The sequence below is a fragment of the Squalius cephalus genome, assembly GCF_949319135.1.
Source record: "Squalius cephalus genome assembly, chromosome: 20".
NCBI classification, from domain to species: Eukaryota; Metazoa; Chordata; class Actinopteri; order Cypriniformes; family Leuciscidae; genus Squalius; species Squalius cephalus.
In genome coordinates, this window is record NC_137141.1 from 22,268,526 (window position 1) to 22,290,819 (window position 22,294).

Here is a 22,294-nt window from a genome sequence, read left to right on the forward strand (position 1 = left end):
ATTTCATAATATACAAAAAAAAAACACGGACATTTGATCACAAATGAACTCGTATCACTTGAAATACACATTTGTTCTATGAAAAATAGCACATAAAACAATCATCAAAGCATTTACACACATAATAAAGTTGAACGATGACTTTACAGCATGCACATTGTGTTTCCATGGTTTCTAAATGAATCATCCTCATAGATTAATCTTAAATGTCAATGTTTTTTTTTTTACAGCAAAATGGAAAATAGTTGACTGGCGTGGCCTGACTCTCCGTGAAAGGAGACTTAAGGGGAAAACAAGAGCTTTAAAGCCCTAAACAACCCCACAGAAAGAACCTTTACACTTGAAAGGATCTTATCATCTGGCACAAAGAGTGAACCCCCACCATGCTTCAGATGATTGCTGAGACTCTCCCACCCAGCCATTTGCCCAATGATGGCCTTACAGTGTTTAGGAAAGGCAAATAACCTTTGGCAATAGAGCAATCATTCCCAGCTTTTAAAACAAGAACAAAATAAATATGACATACTGAACCAACATAATAACAGCACACACAACAAGAAGTCAATTGTGATTGTATGATTCGATATTAATAATATGGTTTGATATATAGAAATATATATATTTTAAAATGTTATTAGAAAGACCTTTATGATGAAAGTGTTCCATTTCACACGAGGAAATAAAAATAAAAGTTTAGTAATAGTCTATATCAACATATATGAAATATTTTAAAGGTATACGCTGTAACTTTTGGCCCTCTGGTGGTTAAAAAAAAACGGCATGAATTTTGTGGAAGAACACTGTTTTGGTTGTGCTTCGTGACTCTGTGGATGAAGTCCCTTCACAATAGAAAATGTTTTACAATGAGCCAACAAAAGGTACATTTATCACCTGTTGAGTAATGAAAATGCCATCAAAAGAATATATTTTGAAGAACGTTTGATGGGCCCCATTGACTTAGTATGAAAAAAAAAGAATATGGTTTCCCATATTCTTCAAAATATCTTCTTTTGTGTTCAGCAGAAAAAAGATATTCATACAGGTTTGGAAAAACTTGAGGGTGAGTAAATGATGACAGAATTTTCATTTTTGGGTGAACTATTCCTTTAAGAAATATCAGAAACAGTCCTGATCTCACATATGTGTTTTTAATGGAAAAAAAGAGAGAAAATCTCTGAAAGCTCTGAACACCGCTCTAAAACTTAATGAATTGTAACCTAAATACATCGAAATCTACCAGTTGTGATCTTAATCTAACAGAGGGAGCAGAGTTTAAAAAATATTTTAGCAGAGCATTTATTGTGGTAGCCTATAATACTTGTGCATTATTTATTGTGGCCTTTGTAACTTTATAGGTAACAGCCAGAATTGTTCAGACTGAGAATTTATTTAAGTTAATTCATTAATTTGTATTATTTGACATAAATTAATGACATGGGTCAACTTGTTTTGTGATTCAGAAGAAAATGCTTTAGAAAGGCCTCACATAATCAAATTCGAAGGGATTTAAAAAAAAAAAAAAAATTATGCAGATGCTGTATTATCAAACCAACTTAAATGGGATGGCACATATTCTTTACTCTAACAAATGTTTCAAAAGTTTCTTCTAATGATACAAGCCAAGTAAAAAGGTTAGACATCAGATGCCAGTGGATTATTTACAAAACTAATGTTTCAAACTAATAAACTGTAAGATACGTCTATAATGTGAGTTCTTGTTAGTCAAAAGTAAAGGATTATTTATATAATTGTTCATATGTTCGCAAAACTTCGCATTAAGCACGTGACAGCACTCAATGAACACAAGAATGTGTTGAGAAGGTTCGTGTCGTTTGCTCTAGTGCGTCCTCTTCTGGAGAGACATGGACATATCAGTCAAGATATCAGTAATAACCCCTTGTGATTTTTTTAATTTTTTTTTTTAACTTGTCTTGAAAAGGCGATTGCTAACATAACAAATTGCTAAATGGCCATTTAGCAGATCCGGGTCTACTCTACAGAGGTTTTTTGGGGCAATAAAAACACAGAATAGGTAGGCTAAACTCATCTAATTAGTCTGTCAGCCTCATAGAGCTATTCAGCTTTCAGGAAATATGTAAAAAAAGAAAATAAAAAGACTGAAAGTCGGAAAGGTTATGATGGTCATTCGTTTATTGCCCACACGTTTCATAAAACAATTCATAAAAGTTGTGAAATTTGTCATTTGTGAAAATTATCATGATGAACAAAACGTCTGAGATCATAAACCTTTGTTAGGCACAGTAATCCAAAAGCCAATGGATAACAGGGTGATGCTAACTTCCGGGTTGGCGTACAAAATAAGTAATCACTGTAGCACTCCACAAAATATAATAAGAACCATAAACTTCTGAAAGGAGAGACAGAGGATCAAAAATAAATTTAGGGTCACATTATACTTATTTTGAACAAAAGAAAACACACAGTTGAACGATAGAATACAGCATTACAGAAATGCAATAAGCAGGGTTTAGCTTGGTAGCCTGTTTAATTTATGCCTTATTAGCAGCTTTTCCTGACAGAATAATGAAGCGTCGCTTTAAAAAAAAAAAAAAAAAGATACGAAGTTGTCACAAAGGCTAGCCTATCTCAGTTTGGAGTCAAATGTTGCTCCAGCAGCGTTTTGTATTTTGTTTTCAAATAAGTTAAAAACTGTCAAAAAATGCTATTATCATATATTACACACATTCACATATGGGTAGGCTAAATTATAATGACGGTCAAATTTAGATTTAATACGGCAGTTTACCCCAAATAGTGTGACTCCTGTGATTGGGACATGTGGTCAACATGAAATGTGCTTTAAAATGGAGTAACAGGTGAAATTACCTCATTGCATGGAATTAAAAGTGCAACAACCTGCCAATATCTCACCAATATAGTTATATTTCATTAATTTGCTGACCTACTATTAATTTACATTACAAGCCACATGATGGCGCCAGTTCATTGTTTGCGGTGCCAACAACGGATATGTATGTGATTATTACTTTGAACACTGGGTGTCGCTATAGGAACTATTATGGTTGAGAGCGTCCTACAGATCGCCTCACGTTACTCAACCCACAAATCTTAAGTGTGGAGACTGTCAGCCCCTCAAGACCATAATCACTCTTTCTCGGAGTCCAGATGAAATTAAATGAATAGTGCTTATCAAAGTTTGACAACAGGCCACTTTTGCACTGAACTCTAGTTCTGTGGGCAAGGGTCTTTTTAAAAGAGACTACAGACACTCAAGAGGACAGTTGTGCTAAATTTAAATACAAGTGACTCACATTTCGACATTGTTGTGTAGGCCTGTAACAGATAATATGCTAAACACAAAAAAAAGTCCACGATGACTCTATCTGGAAAGATTTTTGGCAGATGCACTGTACTTTTACTTTTTTTTTTAACCACTATTTACTTTCTCTTGCATGTACCTGTATGTACTGTTTTATAAACACTTTCTCTTTAGCTTTTTTCATCAGAAGTCTTTAAAGTGACTGTTATAATTTCATATCAATAATATATAAACCATATAAACAGCTATAGGGGGAGATGGAGTGGAGGGAATCACTTTAACTATTGTTTAAAGAAAAAAAGAAAACATTGTATTTTCAGTATATTTCAATGAGAAGCTTTAAAGACAGCAAAAAAGTCGGCATTGAGTTACTTAAGAAAAAATACAGAACAACATATTTGCTCACTTTCATAATATGATTTATTTTTGTGTAAAAAGTGAGTACAAAGCAAAAAACAACAACTCTTAAATGAGTTTATGAAACTCATTGATCTGACAGTCTGTAGAAATAGACAATCCCCACAAACATATACAATCCACTCTATATTATAGAGTTCAAATTCTAATCCACGTCTGTATTCCCACTGCCCAAGGCCCTTCCCACCCTATAAAACAAAAACTCCCGTCAAGCATAATATGTACATCATCCCAGTGATCGAGAAGCTCACTGAGACCAAACTGTGACCATGCTGAAATGTGGAAAAGTTTTCAAGAAAAAAGAAAGGGGGGGGGGGGGGGTATATCCAAGAATGGCTGGGAAGGAAGGGTGTGTGAAGAGATATTAGTTGGTCCAAATAGTCAGGAATGTAGCCAGTACAAAATATACAATGCTTGATTGTTGCCACAAAAAACAGGAATGATTAAGGAAAAAAATTGGAGGGCTTTTCTTTTTTTGTGATCTTCAAAACTCCTCGGCTTTGGTTTGTTCAAGTGTCCAGTGACCAAAGAATAGACAGCTTGAGAGGGGCGCAGATTGCTTTCCCACACTCTGAATAGAGCCTCACTCCTTCACCCGGCTCACCCCTTCACTCTCTTTTCTTCCATAAGTGGAGGAGAAAAGTTTCTATCCCGCACCTGCAGCATAGATGAGAGGGAGAAAAGTTAACTCAGAGCTCTCTCTCACACACACACACACACACACACACACACACAGACTGTGGATTCAGGCGGACTGCAGACAGTCTGGCGCCAAAGGGAAAACTTTGGTTTGCTAGAGCTGATAGGGGAATCCAGGCTTGTTTGCTCACTGGCACGATGACCAAAAGAAATTAGGACACCTGACACTGATAGTTGTCTTACAAAATATATTGTCCTTTATAACATTTACAAAAAACATGAGTTTTAACTTATCAGTTAACAGACTCTAACGATTTACTTCCTCTTTAAAATAAAGGTTCCATTTAAAACCTAAAAGGATTTTCCAGTTGAATACCATATGAGATGCTGTTTAGGTTCCACAAAGAACTTTTTATTCTTGTTATTTAGAAAAACCATCAATGAACGTGAGCTTTAAAGAACTTAGAACTACGATGCTGGTCTGAAGAACCTATAATGAAACATTAAGACCTTGTTCAATCTCCAAAGAATCATTTTGTTGTTCAAAAAGTTTTTGATTTTTCACTAGGTCCTTCAGATCAAGAACGGTTCTTGATTGAATTTGCATTTATTTTTGTTTCCAGTGGAGTGTGGATTACAACCTAACATCATCTGATTAATTTATTAAGTGAAATGATTTAGAATAAAGAAACAAGCGTACCATTGACCGTGGTCATTCCTCTGTCCTAATGGCACATAGCTCCATCCTCTTTGGAGAAATTACGGGTCATCTCTGAGTTCTATAGGGGGAAAATACAAGCAAAGTTTATATTTATTCAAATGCACTTTGTACCGGTTAACATAGCTAAGGCATAATAATGGATAGACAATAAATAATGTCGCGCGCACCTTCATTGACATGAACATGTCAGGCGTGTTTTGTGTGTCCGTCTCGTTTTCCAGTGCTATCTGTAAGTCGAAGATGTAATCTATTACATGCTGAAGAATCTCCACCTGGCTCACGGACTTGTTCTGAGGGATGCTGGGCACCAGCTCCTTGAGTTTAGAGTAACAGTCATTCATGTCGGACAGCTCCTCAGTGGGACTCTTGCAGCGGTTGATCGCGAGACTCTGCTCCGAGATACAGCACACCGCTTCATAACAGCTTCTGACTGAGCGAACGGGACTGATCGCCTTCATTCTGGATCTGACGTCTGACTTACTGGTAGAATCCAACTGTAGAGATGTCTGAAGAAGTTCTTCGTCTGGACAGTGAGATGAACTAGCTCTCCAGCTTGATATTTATCCAATGGTTGACTCCTTTCACGTCTCGCGCTCATTGAACGATAGCAGCACGAGCAGCCAGGCGGCCGCATTTAAAGCGCTGCTTCTTGTAGCACCGCCCCCTCCAGAGATAAACAAACCCTCATGCGCCGCTCAGCCAATAGTAAAGGTGTATGAATGTAAAGACTCCGCCCTATGTAAATTGCTAACTTGTCATTGGAAGCGTTGGCATGTCAATCAGCAAAATGGTGGAATGAGGAAGAACTGTCAGAATACCAAAGAAATAGGCTATATATTTTCAGTGATGGATTTGAGTTAAGATTTCGGGTCAGTGAACCTAAACGGAGCTGGAGCAGCTGGTACAGTAGATTAAATATGAACTTATTTTAGAGTTCACATATATTTTTTTTCCCATAACCTAGCCTACGTTATTATTATTAGGCTATTAGCCTATTATTATTATTCTGCTTATGTATAGGCTACTGATTCTTTGTAGGTTATGCAAACAGTACTTTGAAATTTAATTCAATTTCGTTAGGCTATATAGCCTAATACAAATGATAAGAATGTGAATTATGCGCAAATAACCGGCTATAGGCTACTTATTACTTAGCTTATATTTATAGGCTTGGAGAGGAAAAAAATAGGATGAAAATACTATTATCTTATGACCATTCTGTCAGGCATGATATGGAGAAAATCCATAAATCTGCTACTCCCGTGACCTGCATGCAGACAAACTGGCGTCGGCAATTAATTCCCATAGGAGACACATGCAGTGAGATTAAATATCAATAGCCTACAAGACACAGTTTAAGGCCCACGCACAACAAACAACCCTCTAAAATTGAATCTTAATTGCATGTTAATCTTAAAATAAAAACTTTAAATGTAGGCTAAGTAAAATCAAAGGGGTCCAACCAAAGTCAAAACCTACAGAAACGAGTTCATTGCACTCTCCCCTCCCCTAAGTAATCGAGTTTGAAAAGTTGATATCGCCCTCGATTATCATGCCAAGAGTGGTAAATATAGCCTAGATCTTGCTCAATAAAACATCTCCTAATATTCTCACGATCACAGAATATTAATAACCAACTCAGGAAACTCTGAAACAAACCAATGTGCGCGCGGTTTTCGTGCATTCTAAAAGTGTTACTCGTTATCTATAAATAGATCATAACTATAGCTGTCTCCCATTACTCTTGTTTATATGAAAAGGAAGCTTCGCAAGCTACAATCAAACTATAGCCTGACTCTCGTTCCAGTTTTAACCCAGCGCATTTTTAGTTTACATCAAGATGTGTCCCCTCTTTTCTCACAGTGCTGTTTTTGTGAAGGAATGCGCTGGCGGGCCAGCTGTGTGTCCTGTGCCGCTCCAGCTGTGTTGATCTAACGCGCGAGTCCCAGACAGCCTGGCGCCGGGCTCCCGACGTCATCCATTCACGCGCACCAGCGCGCACCCCATCTGCAAAAGACTAGTCTCGGCCGACGAGCCGCTCTCATTGGTCAGTCCAGCTGTCAATCAAGCTATAAAAACCCGCCCCAAACACTCGCACAAGACTTGCCCGCACAATTTATTTGCGCACACCTGGAGTTACATTCAGCGAAGAGTTTGTACGTGTGTAAAGCTCTTCAGTCTGGCTAGATTAGTTAAACTAATACGAAAAGCAGCTCTGTTTTCTCTGACTGAAATGGTATAATAGTTTTTAAATAAAACATTGTTTTGCTTGAATGGTAGCTACATATTTTGTCATGTTCAAACCAGTTTTAAATGTGAGTATATCTTAGTCAAGTGAGACACCATATTTCATTTTTTTATAAATGAAAACAAGGCTCTGAGGAACAACAGATAGAGCTTCAGTCGTTTAGGTTGTAATGTAAGTAAGGTCCAATATTAGGTCTAAGGTTGCACTACTTAAATGATTGACAGCAAAGCTAACAACATTACAACATGAAAACATGATCGTGAAAAATTGAATATGGTGATAAATCGTCGGTCTATTAGTGGTGACTGACCTATTCACACCTTTTATTATAATATGCATGCAACCGGATGAATGCGCTTCTTTGCAGGTTGTGTTATGGTGCACAGAAGCGGCCCTTATATTTGATGTTGGCCTTGTTGCACGAATGCAACAAATTCAGCCTTTTCCTTTCTTGCAGCCGCATGGAAAGAAGGCCTCTGCAGGTAGGGTTCAACAAATAGCAATAAAGAATGAAAAGAAAAGAAAAAAGACGTGGGTGTGAGAGCAAGAAGTGGAAGTATGACCCCAGCCCCCCAAACATTTGAAGTTTGAAAACAGACCATCATCATATCTGCTGATACTGAGCAACTCCCAGATGTTTGATTGGGAGAAGCCACTGTTTTGTCCTGAGCATTATGTAGTGCGATAATATAGCCTACAGTATGTCTCTGCCTATCACAATATGAAGGGCAAGGACAGTGAGTGAACTGCCTGTCTTATTTGTTGATTACAGGCGTATTGTTTTACCCCATTTGCATTTCTTTTTTTATTTGACTTATTTTGCACTGCTTTTGGCAATACAAATATGCAGTCATGCCAATAACGCGCATTAAACTGTAATGAATATGCCCCTTATTATGCCCTAATCACGTGATGCACCACATACCTCGTGCACTGACCTGACGTGCCGTTTGATAACTTATCATCACAGTCAGCAGCATTTAGACCAAAATGAAAACTACATTAAGCACTTGTACTGAATGATTCAACAGGACTCATGAGGACGTATTTCATTCTCATTCTGTTTAGTTATGCGTGACTGCGGTGTCTGTGGATCAGGTCCGGTACAATCGGGTCTGTTTTTCAGCGCATGGGAGAATGTGGCGACTGGCGTCAGTGAGTCTGCCCTGCTCCGCGTCCCCGCCCTCTGCTCGCCCCCGCGCCTCTGTGCAGCTGGACGCACACAATCAAGCCATCAACAATCGCCGTGCATAATTAGCGCGACCCTCCACCCCCTCCACCCTCATCACTCCCAAAGAAAATCTTTCAAGGCGTTTTTTCCCTCTTCGTCGACAAAGCCTCTCTATTTGTCCAATGGCAATAAGGGATCGCAGAGGGAAGACGAAAACCGCGAGAATTCTCCACAGAGAAAAAGAGTGGCGACTTCTTTTGCGTGATAGCCTATATCGAGTGGAATGACATAGGCTATTTAAACAGAACTCCGTCATTGTTGTTACAAAAAAATTAAATTAAGAACAGATTTTGTATGATATTGTCAAAAACGGAAAAGTTCATCTGGTTACATTTTTTAATAGAGTTTTTATTTGAGCAATTTCTTATAATATAGCAATAAATTATTACATTTTTATTATCTATCTATCTATCTATCTATCTATCTATCTATCTATCTATCTATCTATCTATCTATCTATCTATCTATCTATCTATCTATCTATCTATCTATCTATCTATCTATCTATCTATCTATCTATCTATCTATCTAAGCATGCAGGACCATGATCACCTGATCAGTCTGTACCTAAACGTTTTGATCTCTTGAAGAGAGAAAGAATAGTCTCATGGACAATGGACAGTGTTTAAGCCACAAACCCAGTGAAAGAGTAGGCTACCAGAGTGCTTACAAAATATATAACTAGTTATGTTTAATTCCAAGGTTAAGTAGGGCTACACAGTAGGCACTTATCCTGGGGTTAAACACATGAGTATCACACAGCATATGCACTGACTACAAAAACAGATTGAGACAGGAGTTGGATGTAGATGACAGGAACAAGGGAAAAAGAGAAGGGATGAAAGAAGGATAAAAGAGGGCAAGACAACGAGACAAAACTCTGGGAGATAAACCGAGGCCAAAAGCCCTCTTGTCCTTTGCAGACAGTTTTACCGAGTATCTGCATGTAAATTAGATCCAACGTGCATATACGTTTCTTTCTGGGTCAATGATGCTTTGACATCACAGAGAGTTTTTTGGGTCTGAACCTCAAAGTATGTGTACGCACACGCACACACATATATGTACACATTCACACGTTCATTTGAGATCCATGAATAGATGATGTGAAAGAGTCATTGAGAAACAAACAGCTGATTTCTTGACACATGGTCTCCCTCCTTTTGCTGTTTCAATCCAGGTCACTGCCTCTCCTTCCTCAAGATGCTACACACTTACACACTTACACACACACACACACACACACACACACACACACACACACACACACACACACACACACACACACACACACACACACACACACACACACACACACACACACACACACACACACACACACAACTGACCTGATTTCAAGACCCATCGTGGATAGACAGTCAACTAATCAGACATAACTAACCTCTCATCCTCTGAGATGTCAAGAAAGTGGAGATTGTTGCTATAGGGCTTTGATTTGTGAAAAAGATCAGTGATGAGGGTGCATATAATATATTTAAAACATGTTTAAAGGAGTTTATCACAAAAAAACTGATCCACTGTCATGTCATTCCAACTCATGCTTTTATTTCTTCATTGGAATTCAAATTAACTTATTATTTTTCAGAATGTCAAACCTACTTATCTGAATATGCATAAATTCGATTGGCTTTAATAGCAATAGCAGAAGGGGGAATTTTTTTTTAATGTTTTGAAAGAAGTTTTATGCTCACCAAGGCTGCATTTATTTGAATTTGCATTTATTTGTATGTAATATTGTGAAATATTATTACAATTTGTAATTGTTTTCTATTTTAATATATTTTAATATATTAATATATTTCTTCCTGTGATGTTAAGCTGAATTTTCAGCGTCATTACTCCAGTCGTCACATGATCCTTCAGAAATCATTCTAATATGCTGATTTGGTGCTTATACAGTCAAGCAGTGTATACATTAATTAATGATGTAAAGGGATAGTTCACCCAAAAAGAAATTTTTTGTCATCATTTACTCACGCTCAAGTTGTTCCAAACCTGCAAGAGTTTCTTTCTTCTGTTTACTAAAAAGAAGATAGGCTTGAAGAAAGTTGATAACCAGAGAGTTGACTTCCATTGACTTCCATATAAATACTATGGAAGTCAATGGCTACTGTCAACTGTCTGGTTACCAACGTTCTGCAAAATATCTTCTTTTGTGTTCAACAGAATTTAAATATTTGGGTAAATTATTGCTTTAAGGTTTTTTTTTTTTTTTTTTTTTTTTTTTTGCTTCAATAGTCCATTGGAACAACCCTTCAATAACACTGACCTTAATATATATATATATATATATATATATATATATATATATATATATATATATATATATATATATATATATATATATATATACATATATACATATGCTTTTAGATTCTTTCTTTCAAATTCTTTCACAAAGATGCAAATTTGCTCATTTTATCCTTCAAACCACTGATTAAACTCTTTAGATAAAAGAACAGAAGATAAATGATATAATTATTCAAGGTCACTGCATTAATTAGTTAATAATTGTGAGACAACAACAGTAAAGCTCAAGAGGTCATCAGCACTTGACGTGGCTGTGTGTTATAGCTAATGTCAGGGTGACCGAACAAGATTATGGGGGTTGTGGTAAAGCTAAGCTTACGTCGATTCAGCATTCCCTGTCTGAAGTGGAGGTGGTTGTGGGGGGGTGCTTAAGATAGAGAGCTGATGACCTTTGACTCGCGAAGAGGCCATATAGAGAGAAGCACAGAGTAATTAAGATAAGATTCACAGTGAGAAACGACTCCAGTAAACAAACTCTCCCGCAATGTCTCAGTGTGAAACACTTCAAATAAACAAACAATCATTTGCATCATGAGTTTTAGATCGGCCGATTATGGGTGTTTTGGGATGTGATAATGTGTAAATGCGATCATGTGTTTGGGTGTGTGGATTTAGTTTGTGTGATAAAGAGGCATGTTTAATTGCAGGATTGTGTGTGTGTTGTTTGTTCTGTAATGGGTGTTAAATAACCACAGAGATGCTCACCTGTGTCAACGGATTGAGTTAATTATCAGCTTTCAGACGTCTACCAGGTCTGAACATCAGCAACGATGGAGAGAGATAGAGCAGGCAAATGCTGTAATCATGCAGAATTTGCACATGAACATTCAAATATCTGTTTATTAGTTTAGAAAAATGTGTGAAATTAGCTTTCTACTGCATTGTGGGGGATTCTTACAGTCATCTGTCATATAAGTCATATAGGCTCTAGCAACTCAACTCAACAAAAATAGCTCAATTAGCAGTTGATTTCAATCGATGTTGCTAAGCTAACAGATAATCTTATAAACATAAAAATATTTAGTACACACAGATATTGGTTAAAATTATTAATTTTAATATCACTGAATCTATCAAAATGATAGATACCTTTCCATACTTAAAGTTTATGTGTAAGATTGTAATTCATACTTGTCTTGCTTTAAGGCGAGCATTCAATTTTAGTGCAAAAACAAAGTTGTAATGCTGTGTATACCAACAAATAAAAATTTAGTTTATGGCACTTCTCATATTTGCTATAGTATTTACAACTCTGACAGCAATGATGTCAAGGATATCATGTGATTGGTATCTCCCCATTCTGTCATAAGAAGGTATTTTATGCAGAACAGCCTTTGTGTCATAAGACTTTAAATATGTTGCCTCTGAGGCTATAGATTTTGGAACAGAATAAATGTTTAATTGAATTCTGGGGCCTGTAAACATTCTGAACTCTTGAAGGTGACCAGACCCGAAATAAACTAAAAAAATACAGGACAGATAAATGAAATGTGTGTAAATGACATCCTAGGCTCATTGGAAAAAATGTGTCTCTACATCTTTTCAAAACTCCAAAAATGTACCTGTGCGTACAGATGAAATGACCACTAAAGTGGCAGTAAAACTTTTCTAAACAAATTGTGATTATAGGTTCAGATTATGAATTTATAAAGACGTATTTTTGCATGGTTCTAGAAAAACACTTTTACCACAGTGCATGATTTGTAAACTAATATATTTTGACCTTTAGGCCTACATCACATAACCAGCTCCATATGAAAGGCTTTTCTGGAACGCTTGGATACTAGTCCCGTGAAATACTTTTAAAAGAGGTCATCGACTTGTAGAAGCGAGCTAAAATTATATGGTTGCTTCAGCTTCAGCAAATGCATTTTCTCAGACTTTATAACACTATCGGTTAGTGTAATAGTATTTGTAGTACGTTCTTTACAAACACAATAGAGCTTATCGCTACTCATTAGAGTTTACATTTCTGAACTGCCACAATATATAGGCCTACATACAACACCCAATGTGAACCCCCCCCCCAAAACAAGGCCAGATTCACATTCATAAAACTGAACCACTCACAGAACATTTCACTGACGTGAAACATTCAAAAAGCAACGTATTTTTGCAGAAATGTCGCCACAGGCACATTTTTCCCGCCAAAAAAACGGTGGCTGTTGTAGAGACGTGATTGAACAGTTGAATACAGCTAACCGTTAAAGGGCTCTTCAAAATACAACATATGAGAACGGTCAATTATTTCAGACATTTATGGAGTTTTACACCTGCATATGAAGCAATGAGTGCGTGAGAATGGCCGTTTGCTGCATATTCCATACTTCAGCAGTGCCTGTCCAGCCTCAGGAGTTGTTGGTTATAGATGCGAGGGTTTCCACGATCTCATCTGTGGTCTTTGGGAAGGTGGGTGGTAGACGAAAGATTGTTTAAGGTTAAAGACAGAGAGTAAGACACCCACTTTCACCCCATAAAACACCATCATATGATTTGTGATTCTTATGCCTCGCTGCAGCTTCTGTATTACCGTAACCTCTAAATGACATCTAACTAACATCTGGAAGAGGTTATCCGTCACCTGGCCCAGGCTTTGTGCAGCAATTTGAGCTGAAGTCATGAGCGGTGCAAGATGTTGTCTCAGAGTCGGGTGCATTGCTCTCGATGGAACCATAGAGAAGCGACAGGGGACCTTAATGCGGCATGTACACACAATGGCCCAGATATGGTATTTTGTATGTTGTGGTGTTATTGTGTCTCTGTCTCTTATAATGGCCCATAATAAGCACAGAAGCACAGCTGGCGTGTTTTGGAGATGGCACTTCCTGAGGGAGTGTTCCGCCGAGAAATAATAACGGCTTTGATTGGACGGTGGGGAGAGAGTGGCAGTTCCTGCTCTTTTGTTCCATTGTACAGGAGATGGAATGGGAAGAGTGTGAGTGAGTGTGTTGGGAGATTATACACAGCTGTTGGAGATGTCATATTAAAGACACACTTCACACACACACATGCATATTTTTCTATCATTCCTCGGCAAGACAACACCCCAAAACAGTCAAACATTATCACTCATTATCAATCAGACAATATAAGTACGAAAGACAAACGCACAGGTCAGGTGTGGGCGTATAATTTTGCGTAACTCCAGATGAAGTAGATGCGTTATCATTTCTATGTGATCTCTATCAGCCTGTTAATGGCTATGATTACGAAATACATAATTCTAGGAACCGTAAAAGCAGATATAGACATCACAAGACGCCAGAAAAAAGCAAAACTGCAAGAAGCGTTAATGAATGCAGGCTTGAATGGCTTTTAAATAGCACTCTAGCATATTTTACAATCAAACAAATAAATAACACCTTTATTTTTAGGTGACAGCAGCATGCTCTCACTCTCCGTCACACACACACACAGGCAAACGTACACACTTTTTTTTTTCTGTTTGAGTGAATTTTCCATTAGAGTCTGCAAAGATCACAGGTTGGGTTGTTTCCTGCCACTGCAAGAGCGCAACCACAGCAGCTAACCAGTATCTGCTCTCACTGCAGCACCCAGGGCATTAATAACACACTCATCCGCACTCACACACACTTCTTTTAACCTCAGCTGCAAGTTCTGTCTCTCTAAGATTTTCCATCTTTGCTTTACAGACGACTGCATTACCCAAAAGTCACACCACACACGCACACTTGCACGCATGCAGGCATATATGTTCCTATACAGGCTTTGTATAAAGTTCTTTGAATCTTTTTCAAGCTGAACAAAATGAGCAGAAACAACTCATAAAGTGTAATTATGCACATAAATGTAAAGTTGAGACAAAAGCATGATGCCCATTCAAACTAAATTAATTTACCTCCTTTTTGTCAACATTGTCTTTTCATCTATGTACAATACAAATTAAACTAAAGGAAATATATAAAATCTTAGATTTTAGACATTTGAGTGTAACGGATTAACAAAAAAGAAAAAAATGTAGGGTGAGGACTTGCGTCACCAGAGAGGTGTCAGTTGTTCTGTTTTGACATTTTGATTAAACATTATTAGGTCGAAACATTTTTAATAAATGAAACATATGCACAGATGAATTGTTATATTGTTATACAACACAATAAGATATATAACATGCGTTTCAAAAAAAAAAAAAATCATTGAATTTAAATAAACAGAAAATTAATGGAACACAGCACACACACACACACACAAATCAAATAGTCAAAAATGTATTTTTCATACAAAGAAAATGCATAGTGATCACTTGCTGCCAAGTTTAATTTAATTTCTGCTTGGTTTATTAATATATATATATTTTTACAACATGCACCAAGTGAGGCCCTGAATTACCACTGCTGCCCCATTGTGCTTGTTCTTGGTAATATGAGTGAACAGCATTTGTTGTAGTAGTACTTCCCAAGATGTGTAAGTGAGAGAGAAAAATGAGACTTATAGTGTTAGTTTGACTAAACTGTGAACAATGACTGTGGCCGTAGGGGTGTCTTATGCTCGCAGTTGTTTATATCGTAGTCTCCTTTTTCCGTTATCTATCTGTTTCTCAAAACATGTGCGGGCACATGTGTGTGCTTTTTATATAAGACAATGTTTAGACTTGAGGTCTAAACTAGAAAGTAGAAGTGAGACTAGAAATGAGGTCAAAATGAGATGCTAAGTGTACATGCTATAAGTTATAGACCGGTATAGTTTGTTCCTTTGCAATGACTCAAAGAAAAGTCAAAATGTGTAGTGTCAGGCAAACAGTAACTTCTAAATACCACAAAGATCATCATAATCCCGCAGACCTTCCTTCCTCCATGTCTCACTTCATCTGCTCCCACTGAGGAGATCAGATGATGAATTGGAGACATTTGGTCGTTGTGATCGCCTGCCGTGAAATTGGCCCTCGGGCATGGATGATCGGAAGTCGCAAACGGCAGTTGGTGAGCTGTGAGGTGTTGGATTTCCACGTTTCTTACTGATAAGGAAGGAGTGGGAGGGGAAACCGGACCCAGTCATGAGGACTCAAAAAGTGTCTGTCGCACTGTAAAAGAAAATTCCATGAAATGTACAGTAAAAAGCTGTGGCTGCCAGAAATTTACAGTACATTGCAGTAGCAACATTTTAGGTTTACAGATTTAACTTAAATTTACAGTACAAAACATATTTCATTACCTGATTTAATGGTAATAAACCAACCTAATATCATATAATCAAAGATCATCAGGTAAATATTAATATATATATTAATTTAACGACAGGATGTTGCAGCAGAAACAAGCAGAAAACCTTTAAGTTTAATAAAAGTTATATCGGATGGATGGACGGACAGACAGACAGACAAATAGATAGATACCTAGAAAAAAAATGCATCAATACATTTTTAAAACAAACAAACACAAATAATAGGCTTCAGGACTGTGCCGACGGTGGTGGATATAGCTTTTGGGTAAAAACCTAAACTGAGTTAAAGTTGTCCTTCACTGAACTAAGCTCAAATTTGAACTAATGTTCTCCTGAAATGTCAATATATCTTAAACAGTCCTTGTGTCCGGGAACTCTCCCTCCCTCTCTCCTCCCGTCAGGTCGTTCATTAGGTCAAGATGAGACCTTATCTTGTTTGTCTGACATGCTACACTGCTTTTTTTGGACGACAAATGAATTAGTGTTTCTGTTAGAAATTGGTAAATCTACTTAAAGCAAACAGCAGGTAAAGCTCGCAAATCTGGTTGTCAGTAACTTACGAAAGTCACTGCCCATAGCAATAAAAACACTCGACTGACTCTCTCCACTATAAATGAAAGATTATTTTACACATAGGGCAGTCCCAGGCTAATAGACCAAAGACCAAAGTCCAATTACACAAATGCTAGTTTTGTCTAGGAGTTTTGCATGTTGATTTCAGTTATGTTAATAGAACATTTGTTTAAAGTTATCTTGTCTTTAAGAAAGTCCTTAAAATGTTAGCACAAACATTTGATTTATACATCATCATGCATGTAATGTTTTTTTTTCTGAAACATAGTTGGACGTTGTCTAACATTTTTAAAAGTCAATACATACTACTTCTTTCAGAACGTTCAGAGAAGTAACGTTCCCTTAATATTTTCTTTGATGTTCACACAACATCAATGTACTTTTCTCTTAAATGTATACTAATTCTCTCAATGTACAACTCTTAAATGTACTTTTGAACAATCAGAAAACATTGAGAAACAACATTTTCATATCTTAATGGGAACGTTATAGCAACATGTCCTTAGAACACATTTTTGTTAGCTGGGTCATAGTCGATCAACTGAATGTAATAAAACCAGTTTAAGTTTAATTTAATCAAATTCAGGCAAGAGCCAATTATATATAATGCTATCTTTCCATGCCATTTTACATAGTTTTGCTGTTATATAATGCGTTTACTGTTTGAATTTTGCTGAAAAGCTAAGTAAGCCTAATGGCATCTTCCCATTATGACAACATGCAATGAATCTTTTGTTGTTGTAGACAAGATAAAAAAAACTTAACAGCTTCTCCCATATATTTCTACATTTGCAATTCTAAAATTCTAAAATGCATTCATAAATTATATTCCAATTAATATTTGATGAATACAGTTGCAGAGAGTGATAAAGTGATACAAAAGTCGATTAGCTAAATCACTGTTTACCACTTGAGAGACATTGCGAGCTAACACAAATGTGTCTTGACTGGAAGCATAGCTATTTCCCCATAGTTTACACAGTGGTCTTAATCTTTAACTGGTGGTTCTGTTTTTGTGTAAGCTCATTTTACATGCTAGGTCCGTCACAGGTTTCAGAATATCCTGAGGCCACAGTCGTGTTGTATGTGTGACCTCTTTACCCTACTGGTCAAACCCAACCTCTCACCTTTAACCTGCCATGTGACCTGCTCCTGATGGATTTTTCTAGCTGCTCCTCTGAACTGTGAAATATAAACTAAACAGAAGAGAGGCGACAGGACAACACCATCCTGACACTGCAGTCTGTGAGAGCTATTTGATATGCTATAACTCTAAAAGTCACTTCCACTTGGAAACTTGGAGATGGGTGTGTTTGCAATTTTCGACAAATGATTAATCACTTCGGCTTTTTTATTTAACTGATTGTCCATTTGCAAGATAGATTAGTAAAATGGGCTTCTCATTTTCTACAAACCATTTAAATAAACTCAGCCTTTGTTTTTTTAATCAACCAACCAAGAAATCCCTCAGAATATCTTAATACTGATTGGTTTACATATACATACCACACAAGAAATCATGTTCTCTGCTCTCCACAGCATTCCAAAGAACTTTTCCAAGATCCAAAGTGCCCCCTACAGGATACTAGCGGATTTCTATTTGCAGTCCAATACATGCAGAAGCTGTCAAACATACACAGATTGCATATTATTCACGTAAACAGATGTATCAACAACCATTTTAGAACAATGAATATTCTTTCAGGCACATACAGGCTTTATTCAGAATTCAAGTGAAACAAATACATGTCATACACATTACGTTTGAAGATATATGATTAAAGGCAGTTCATAAATAATAATTATGTAGGAAAAGCAAAAATAAAAAATTGTGAAAGAGAATCAGACTATCCTTAAAAGCTCAAGGCACTTATTGGGAGATATTCTGAGTCAAGGACACTGAACAGATGCTGAGCGTCTCAGTCAAGGTTGTTGCACTCCTACAGTTTCTCTTCATGCCAACAACAAATCATTTTCCCTGTATGTGCTGCCTATAGCTTCTAACATGGATCTTAAAACAAGAAACCGTTTAAATACCCACCTAGCACACTTGGGAAATGCCTATAGAGATGTGCACAGCTCAACAAATTCTCTTGTGATGAAATAACGTATTTTCTGTCCTAAAGAGGAACCAAATGGGGGATGTAGCCTTGAGGGAACACTAAATAATACCATCATAATCTCGTTTTGTCTGTCTTTGAAACCAAGGATCTCTATAACACCTGGAGAAAGCTATCAGTTAGCATTCCCATTTATCTAAAAATAGATACACAGCCTTCAATCGCAACTATCCTAAGCTGTGGCATAAAATGCAGCAAACAGGGAAAAACACGAGACCACGATTTTAATAGACCTTCACAAACTAATTATAGAAAATAAAAAATACTTTTTTTTGTCAAAATGAAAGGCCGTCAATGAAGATGCTTTTTGCTTAAAGAGCATGTGAAGAGTTCAGATGCAAAAGCCTCTAAGTGCCATCTGAAATTTTCTTCTAGAATGATCATTTTTATAAAGCTTGTATAAGTAATTTCACTTAAATGACAATTAATAGGTAATTTGCATTGCCATTGTGAAATTACTGAACTTAAATATACAAGCTTGATAAAAAATGCTCATTCTAGAAGAAAAGTTCAGATGGCACTCTTCATGTAGTTACTGCATCTACCAGCAGGGGCAAACTGGATCATGCTAACCAGGTAAACTTTGACCCCTTGGAAGAAACTACTAACGAAATAACAAGTTTGCTGTTTTATTGTGTTAACCAAGGTCAAGAGCAACAAGTTTGCTGGATGTAAAAAAACATTTTTTTTTTTTTTCATTTTCAAGATGTTGAAATAGATTCTTCAGGTTTATTTTACGATTAACTCAGGCCTTGGCAACTGATATCGAATTGAGCAGATGCACATATGAAACACACACACAGTTTGTGACAGTGCAGGACCTCATTCCCCTCCTCCTGCTCCCCCCTAGTAGGAGACCCACAGCTGCGCAAGCCAGGTGCTATCTATTCCAACACACTCACACACACACTCACACACTTCCACCCGCCAACGAACCCAGCAGGAAATGTCTAATACCAGTTTTAGAATGATGCCACTATATGCCAGCAGGAGAGGGTGCTGCACTCACTCACGTTCCCTTGTGGGTACCAGCGCCTGGAGACCTTCAGTGGAAGGTCTGATATGAACATCATATGTATGTATGAACACAGAAATGTTGATGTAATGTGCAGTAAAGATGCACTAAATATTTAAAAGTGGGGGTGACCCATATTGATCAATCACTGATCGTCTATGCTGGTTGTGGCCCTAATGTTCAGGGAATTTTACATTTCATCTCTCTTTCTTTACTTTTCTTTTTTTTCTGGGGTGTTAAATCTCATACTATTCCGGCTGACCATTTGTATTAGATCAATGAGCTCATATTTTACCTGACACACTATAGACATATATGGTGATGTTCACATTTAGAACAGTTATATTTTAAGTAGTAAGCAGTTTAACCAGTGAACTTTGCCCTTTGTCATTTGTACATGCCAGATTTTAACATCTAAACGCACATCTAAACAGTGTCTTTCACTTTACAAACAGATATCACATTTGGTTACATGTCAGGGTCTATATCTTTTAGCGTCATACCAAAAAAAAAAGAAAGGCTTTTACCTATGAGTACATGTTAGTATCATATGGCTTAAGATTGCAACTTTCTCCACAATAGGACTATTTTCTTAAACTAAACTCTAAATGTGATGGGGTTATTTTATGATAAGGTATGTGGAACTGTGTGTTATTTTAATATAATTACTATTGTAAATTAGTTTTTAATATTTTAATATTTTCAAATTTTTGCCTTGGCAACTAGGTAAAATAATTTTTTATTCGTTTTTTTAAAATTATTTCAAGTAATGAAACTTGTTTCATGCTTTTAGTAATAGTTAACTGTAATAACTCATGTGAAATAGGTATTTTTATGTAAAGTGTCAACCTCTTTCATCTTTAAAAGCTCATCTACCTCCTGTTCTCTCTCCCACAGGTGAGACCCAGGCCAGAGTACACCAAAAAAGTACATCAGCTATTTCTGTCTGTGGCTTACCACACTATTGACGCTGTACCGCTCATACTTACTCACTCATCACGTAGGAGTAAAGAAAGCAGACATAAGCATGCACAAACACACAACAGCAACACATAGGAAAGGTTTGACGTTCATAACTGAACCGCAAACAAAAAACTTTGCTGATGTGTGCTGGTGTCATATCTGCTCAAGACTTTTCAAGCTAAGGTTACAGGTGTAGGCTACAACACGAGTCAATCGGACATGATGGATCACATGGTCGGAAGAGTCGTTGCCCAGGAAATTATGTTTCGTCGGAATGGAAACTTTAGTGCGGCCCACCACAACAGAGACACCCTGTGAGTATGTGTGTAAACAGCATGATGCCTTCTCAAAACCTCACATTGAGTGCGGTCACACACTCACCTCTAAGTTTTCCATCCACAAGATGTCAGACCAGTATTTTGTCACCGGATGTTTTTCAAGGTCAGGGCTTGAAAAAAAAATTGATTCCCTGCCTCTGATCTGTCTGTCTTTCCATCTCGCTGTGCACCTGCAGACCTGGAGCCTGTCCAGCAGAGCCGTGTGGCCTTCTGGGTACTGCTATTTGCGAATGTGGTTTTAATGTTGCCTTTTTTCGATTTTAGTCAGCTTTAGGGTTTGATGAATGTATTAAGAGGTTTCATTCATAATGATCTGGTATTGTGATTGATGTAGTTTCTACTTTAAAAAAATGGTTAATCACATTTAAAATGTATGAGATAATGTTTAAAGATGAACCCAGAATCAGGGTTTTATGACTGCCATGTCAACCGGTGCACCAGCCTGAATTTGAAGTAGCATACTATCATCTTTATACGTATATAGTGACACCTAGTGGTATGGATGTATATGTAAGTCCTTACACAGTGTCATCGCAGTACTCTATTTAAAGTCAGCTATGATTCATTTATTTGGTGAGCAAAAGTGTCATTAGTCATATGATCTCAACATTGTGGCCTACATGAGATGGCACGATCAATGTAAAATATAACAGCTTGTATTAAGCTACTAAATGTCTTAATGTCATATAAATGTACATTATTAACAACATATTTTAGAAAGAAATTTCTCAATAATATTATTATTCTTTGTAAAAGTAAATAATTACTGAATGCACCTTTAAATTTCTATACTGTAAGAAAATTGTTCTGATGACATGAACACAGGGTTTTTTTTTAGTAAAATGGCCTTTAAGGGACAAACACTTACTCCGATTTCACAGACAAGGCTTAAGACCCAGACTAAAATGCATGTTTGAGCTGTTTTAACTGAAAGCAACTTGGACTGAAATATCTTAAAATGTCAGTGCCATTGTTTTGTCTCAAGATGCACATCAGTAATGTTTTCTTTCAAGGCAATTTATAAAAGCTACTTAAATGTCCTAATTGAACTAAGGCCTAATCCTGGCTTAGACTAAGGCCTGTCTGTGAAACCGTGCCTTAGACTTTTTATAAAGACTAAATTTAAAAATATACACTTACTAGCTCTTTGTTGAACACACACACACACACACACGCGCACTCCTGCAGGAAGAGTGGGTGTCTGGGAGCAGCTGCATGG

General features: G+C 37.1%; 1 protein-coding gene across 1 annotated transcript; it reads right to left on the reverse strand.

Annotated features, from left to right (window-relative positions):
• Window positions 1-3,701: 3,701 nt before the first annotated feature.
• On the reverse strand, window positions 3,702-7,064 carry id3 (inhibitor of DNA binding 3). The gene is made up of 3 exons (XM_079853494.1): window positions 5,246-7,064; window positions 5,058-5,136; window positions 3,702-4,375 (listed from the first exon to the last, which is right to left on the reverse strand). Exons 1-2 carry the CDS (start codon window positions 5,534-5,536, stop codon window positions 5,083-5,085), a joined length of 345 nt encoding a protein of 114 aa, XP_079709620.1. The 5' UTR covers window positions 5,537-7,064; the 3' UTR covers window positions 3,702-4,375; window positions 5,058-5,082.
• Between the last annotated feature and the right edge of the window lie 15,230 nt (window positions 7,065-22,294).